The 7,056-nt window shown below is 38.9% G+C and overlaps 1 protein-coding gene across 1 annotated transcript; it reads left to right on the forward strand.

Annotated features, from left to right (window-relative positions):
• The first annotated feature begins 483 nt into the window (after positions 1-483).
• LOC110923352 lies at positions 484-1,793 on the forward strand. Its single transcript, XM_022167467.2, has one exon. It carries the CDS (start codon positions 668-670, stop codon positions 1,529-1,531), a length of 864 nt encoding a protein of 287 aa, XP_022023159.1. The 5' UTR covers positions 484-667; the 3' UTR covers positions 1,532-1,793.
• The last annotated feature ends 5,263 nt before the right edge of the window (positions 1,794-7,056 follow it).

A 7,056-nucleotide genomic window follows, 5' to 3' on the forward strand; every position in this document is an offset into this window, starting at 1 on the left:
CCAGAGTAATACATAATAGCTGGAGAAGACGAAGCACAGTCACCGACATTTATGAATGACACAAATGACGTAGCACAGTCGTCGAAGAATATATATACAGTTGCCGGAGAATATATACAGTCGCCGGAATTTATGAATTTGTGTAACCCAGACAAATCTGTTCCAGCAAGTTTCTATTATCTCCGATCATCTTCTCCGGAAACCTCCGACATAAAGTTCAAGTCAGGTGTCAAAAACCTTCTCCGATGACTAAAGTTTGTCTTCTCCGGTGTGTTAACACTCTTCCGGCGAGTTTGAATTGGATTTAAATTGAACTAAAACTAATCACATGTATCAATAGGAAAGAATGACTAATGTTAACTACAACACAACTGATTTATGTGATTATACTCAAAATGAATGATAATATATTCGTTAAACATTTTCTTTTGTGGTATCGAAAAGGATATTTTAGTAATTTTAAAGTCACGTATATAAAACACTCATTGCAAAACTTCAAACCGCCGGAGAGAGCAAAACTTAAAACTCTCATGGTCTCTCTCTCTCTCTCCCCCAAATTGAATCCTTTCAATTCTTGATCAGTTTTCACTAATCTTGATCTCGATTTCAGCAGTGAAATCACCACCTAATTACCCCAAATTCACAGTTTCTGCGTAATCAATCGATCATGCCAGAAACAAGAATTCTAGAGATCAACCTGATCTCAGCACAAGGCCTCAAGATTCCACCTTCCGCTAAAATGCACCGTATGCACACCTACGCCATCGCCTGGGTAGATCCGTCATCCAAACTCCGCAGCCACCTCGACCGCGTCGGCGGCGAAAACCCTACGTGGAACGAGAAGTTCATCTTCCGTGTTCCTCCGTCGTTCATCTACGGCGACACTTCCGCCGTTCAAGTCGAGATCTACGCATGCGGTTACATCAGAGATTACCTAATCGGCACCGTCCGTTACCTCTTAAGCAGCAGCTCACTCGTTTCCTCCAAAACCGGTGCCGTTATCGGAACTCCGGCGTTCTCCGCAGTACACATACGGCGACCGTCGGGGAGAGTGCACGGCGTGTTGAACATCGCTGCGACGGTTTACGAGAGTGCGGATTTTGCAGCGTTTGACGGAATGTCCGCCGTGTGTTTTCGAGATCTGATCGGAGAAAAGGAGAACGATGAGAAACGCCGCCGTGAACGGCGGCTCTCCTGGCATCCGAATCTTATTCGAAGCAGTTCGAAACGGAGTGAACGTTCAACGACGTCGTCTGGAGGAGAACGAGAATCGTTTGATATTCCTGTTGAAGATTCCGTTAATTTATCCGACGGAAATGATTCAACGACGTCGTCGTCTTCTTCTTCGACGACGACGGTGTTCAAGGATGTTAACGGCGTTAGGTTAACCGGTGAAGTGGCGGGAAAGAAAGGTGTGAAATCGGACGGTGGACGTTTGTTGTGTGGGTTGATGTTGCATAGGAGGTTTAGTTTTTGTCCGTCGGATCAGAATATTATGGCGTTAGCTAGACTTCACGGTAAGCAGATCTAGACGGTGGTTCAACGGCTGAGATTTGATGTTGGTGGTTAGTTGCTGTTTGTTACGATTCCGGTAACATGCTGAAATTACCAAATTAACCTTTACTGGAATTCAATGGTTATCTTATGAGAGAAACTACAAATGTGCATATTCTTTTTTTGTTTTTGTTTTTTTTTTTTTAATTTGAATTTGTGTAATTGAATCATTACCTTTGACCGAAGATTGACCTGCAAATTAGAGTTGTTCTTGAATTATCACAATAAGTTTTGGTATATTTTCTAGGAAATATAGATATAAATCAATGTAATGTTTGGTTTTCATACTATAATAATCCAATGTGGCATATTTTAGCAACTTGCATAAACTAGTTGTATTCTCGGTAATATTAGTATTTTACACGATAGAGATATAAATCAATGTAATTGTTGATGATACCATGACGATATCTCGATGTATGAGAGATCTTCTAGGGTAAGAATGACAAACATCAAACCAATAAGAATTGCATTTGATTAAACACAATGTAGATAGGTGATCCCAATCTCGTGAATAAGCTACTTGATATCCCAACTTGTGATGTGTTAACTAGTGATTCGAATGCCGCAAAAAGCACAAACATACCATGTAATTGAAGGAAGAACACTTCCCCTCTACATGATCCACCTTGGAGTAAATGCAATGGGGATAATGTAGTGAGCTCTACCATCCCAGGCCAAGCCTAAGACATACCATGAGCCTTCTTGATCAATAAAAGCTACTTTTGTGAATTTGGCATTAACAGATGCTTTTTAAATACATATTTGAACTTAGAAGCCCTTTTATGTGTACAAGTTTTGCATCGGGGCGCAAACTTCATGTTTGTTACATGGAACAAGCGGGAGACTTTGCCGGGTGGAGGAGTGGAGTGTCAAAGTTATCCTCCTTTAGCGGTTCAAGTGGGTATTCTATTCGAAGTTGGGGTTGATGTGCACAACCGACGGGTGAAAGCCCTCAAAGCCTATTTGTTCTCTCTTATGGTGTTAAGTTTTTTCCTGCCTTTCATAGTTTATGATATTAATAGCTCTATGTTTCAAAAACCAGATAATTCATATGGTGAACTTGTTTCTAGTGAGTTGGGGTTTGTACTTTCCACGATGGTTTGTGAATTAGTGAGTTGGGGGTTGTACTTTCCACAATGGTTGGTGAATTGGTGAGTTGGGGTTTGTACTTTCCACAATGGTTTGTGAATATGTATTAGTTTTTCATGTTTTCTAATTTTATTTAAAAACATGTTAGTCATGGTATGTTTTGAGATAATGTACACCTTTTGAAAAATGAATAACCGTTGGTTTTCATTAATAAATCGATCATTATAGTGATCCAAATTTGTTGTTCAAAAAAAAAAAAAAAAAAAAGATGTAGCATGACGTTTAGTCACCTTATATTAATTTTTCTTTATGGTTTAAGACTCTACTTGAAGTGATGATAAATTTGTAAGTATTTGTGATTCTTAGTAACACGGTCTAAACGATTATTGACGATGTTAACTCATCTTAAGATATAAGTCTTAACAAAAATTAATACCACTAAAATCTAGTTTGAATAAAAGAAAAACATCAAACCATATAAATATATTCACATTCCCACATATAAACCCGATATAATGTCATTCGTATATGGGATTCAGTGGTGAAACCAGAAAATTTGAATCGGGGGGTCATCAAAGGATTATACTGTCTACCGGTTATAATTAGGGGATCCATCTCATGTTTGTTTTTTAAAAACTCGGATTTTATATATAAAAATTAATTAATTTCGGGTGACCGGGCGGTCTGCGGACAGTGGCGGACACATAAATTATTTGTTAGGCGGTGCGGAAGAGGTGTTCAACCAATTTTTTAAGAGGTGCGGTCGGATTTTTTTGCTTAAAATATACATTAAAGTTTTTTTTTTCAAAGGGTGCAGCCGCCCACCTTAGCTAAAGGGTGGATCCGCCTCTATACGTGAATCCTCTTGACCACTCTGGTTGTACCCTTGATAGGATTCTATTCTTAAAAGTACCTATCTATAGGTTATTAGATATTTTGATTTGCATTTTATCCATGTCTAAAACTATATAAATGTTATGGATGCACATGTGCTCTAAGATAGGAAATAGATAAGTTTGAATTATACCATGAGATATTTTCCTTGGAGGTTACTCAACATTGTACCATAGATATATCATATGTGCCTACTTTAAGAGCTACATAAAGTAATTACTTGGATTCTTCTTGTTGTTATTCTCATATTATATAGTATAACACATTCTAAACATGAGTCTCTAGTTGCATATAGTTTATATATGGTCACCATAATAATGCAAGGTAATGTGCTATGTTTAAACTTTAAGGTTCGATGTGCTTGCAAAAAGTTACTACTACACTTGGATATTACAATGTATTAAAACCAGATAAACATGCACAATTTGGTATTTTATGATTATTATTAGGCGAATTGGAAATAAATAATCTCATCTGACTCAATTTTGCCGATAATAATATCAAGTCAGTTATTGGCCGATAATCATCCGAACTAGTCAATTTTTTTTTGTAAAATAGTTCGCAGTTAACGAAGTTAAGTTTTTTTCCGAACTACAAACCGATGTTTTAGGGCTTTTGATCAGAACGAGGATACGAGTCGATTGATGTAAAACTTACCTCGAAATACTGCCCCAACCCACGAAAACGGTACTTCAATTCGGGTGTTTAAACTTCCAATTAACAAAAATCAAGCCATTTCAAGCACAATTTCGAGGTAAGTTTTACATCAATCGACTCGTATCTCGTTCTGATCAAAAGCCCTAAAACATCGGGTTGTAATTCGGAAAAAAACTTAATTCCGTTAAGCTATTTTAACGGCGGACTATTTTACAAAAAAGTTGACCACTTCGGATTATTATCGGCCAATAACTGACTTGGGATTATTATCGGACAAATTGAGTTAGGTGGGATTATTTATTTCCAATTTGTTTTATTATTATTGTTATTCTTTTGCTTTATTTATCACTAATGTTATATCTATATGTGGTTGTAGTTGTGACTCTTAAATTTTGGGGTTCAACTTCGTAACATAATCAAAATAGGAAACCAATCACCACTCAAGAAAAAGGTCAATCCTCTCCGTGATGCTTGAAAAACTAATTAGTGCAATTGTTAACAACCATTGAAAAACCGGTTTAGCTTTTATGCACTATCTAAGTGTAGCTCAAACCTTAATAAAATGACTAAGAATACATGACAGCTTGAAGGGTTAAAATGTTCAAAGGTTTAAAGCCCGGGAACTGAGCTAAGGCAACATATGTACAGTAATCAGTCATTTCACTGATTACTTGAACAACTCTCCTAGCCGCAAAAACAGAGCGTGTACACAAGGTGTAGTCTTTTATCCGCAGGTCCAAACGCTTCAACCCCTAAAAGGGTAAGTCCTCCACTGCAAGCAGGGTTCACTAGTCCAAGGTTTCTTCTTTGGGCGATCTCATCCTCTATAAATGACACTTCATTTAGTGCATTGAAAACATTCCGATCAACCCTGATTCCCTTGGGATCTCTGATCTTTCTTCTCGAGCACTTGTTTCATACAAGTCTCCTTTCTTCACGATCAACACACACAACTTGATTGTTCTTGCTTCCGAGGCTGAACGCCCCTCAGCCGAAGATCTTGAACAATCAACGAACATAATTAGTGAACCTTTGTCCAGGTCTTGCAAACGTGGGGGACCCCACGACCTGCGTTAGGCAAACCGGAACCCTCCAAGCCTTTTGCCTAACCAGACTACTCACAATTGTTGGTCTTGTATTTGTTGCATCAACAAGTTGGCGCCCACCGTTGGGCTACGCTGCTTACTTTCTTCAAAAGACCTAGTAGTGTAGCTCCATTCTCTCAAGAGTTATCATGTCATAAAGTGAATCTCCGGGAGAGGTAAACCAAGTCCCACGTACCTCTACCCCAAACACCAGCCAAACACATGCGGCTGTACCAACTTCCTTCTCAACACCGGGAAGCACTCCAAATGGAGCAACTTACCTGGAGTTCCTCACTTTCCAAACGCTGACACTGTCTCATTCCGGAGTGTCGTCCCCCAACGTTGGTGCTTCTAACACCACCTCACGTGTTGACCTTACTCCCGAAGGGATCGCAAATAACTTTCTAGAGTTAAGGTCTCTTCTTAATCAATACGTGAGTAGAGAAAGAGACAAAGGAGTGAGGATCCGTCTGGATTATGACGAGCCAGAACCATCACTATCTCCTGGACCTCCCGCTCTTCCTTTTACAAGCTCACAGCCAACCGTGTCCCGGAATGAGGCTGGTCCCAGAAATCCTCCTCCAAATCCTAACCCATATCTATACACGAGGTCAGATCCAACGTCTTTTCCCACTTTTCTTCCCAACCAGTTGCAACCGATGCTCCCTTGGGGCACGAGCTAACTTTGGACCAGCTCCTACAATCTCCAGTAGCAAGCCTTCCACCTTCGGCGACAACTACGTGGGAACAAGCTTTGTTTGTGCTCCCTTTGGCACGAAGTATCGTCATGAGCACTCCTTTAGGGGTAAACTGCCTAGTTGCACCCCGGAAGCCTTCAAGGCTTCAACCTTATGCCTTAGTTGATGGCTCAAATGATGGCAAGTTTCCCTTGACAACACTTTATTAATCAAGTGCTGGCCACCCAAGGGAAGTGTTAGGAAACTTTATTTGTAAGTATTGAAGAAAATCTCAATCAACTGGATCTATGAAGAGATAACAGTCCTGAAGATCAAAACAAGAAGAAAAAGATCAGATAGGACAACTGAAATGCACAGCATCTACTTTAAAGAATCACAAGTTGATCAAGAGCTGATTTGGATTATCAGAGAAGGTCATTTCTGATAGATCTGATGATATTTCTGATGAAATATCATCAGTTTCTGACGATTCTAATCATCAGATTTTCTGATGATTTGTTGACCAGAATTTCTAATGAAGTGGTTTATCAGAAATTCTGATGAATACCCCACTTGTCTAAAACCAAGCTCTATCCTGCCACCATGACCGAAGCAAGTTGATATTATTGGATATCATGATTACAAAGGCAACTTGAACGTTGGATTCAATGAATATGTCAAATTGCTACTTTTTGCAGGACTTATTGCATGAATAAACTATTGTTTATTCATGTACCCAGCCTTCTATAAATAGAAGGCTCAACCAGCAGAAGACAATTGAGTTTGAAGCTTAGCATTCATATACAACACACAAACTCCATTGCCCTTCTCACCAACAGAATTCAAGATTCATTTGTATTAGATAATAATCTTACAATCACCTTGTAAACTATTTTGTTTCAAAGTGATATAAACTTGATAATTCTATAGGTCTTGTTTCTGAAAGTCTGATTTCCATTTCCGCACATCTTTTTCACATCTACTGAAATCACTTGCCATATTAAGTGAACAGAAGTTGTTTAGGCCAAACTGGATCCAACAATTGGTATCAGAGCAGATTGAATAAACTATTTTCAAACGATCAATCACTCATCTTC

This window comes from Helianthus annuus, chromosome 17 (assembly GCF_002127325.2).
Source record: "Helianthus annuus cultivar XRQ/B chromosome 17, HanXRQr2.0-SUNRISE, whole genome shotgun sequence".
NCBI classification, from domain to species: domain Eukaryota; kingdom Viridiplantae; phylum Streptophyta; class Magnoliopsida; order Asterales; family Asteraceae; genus Helianthus; species Helianthus annuus.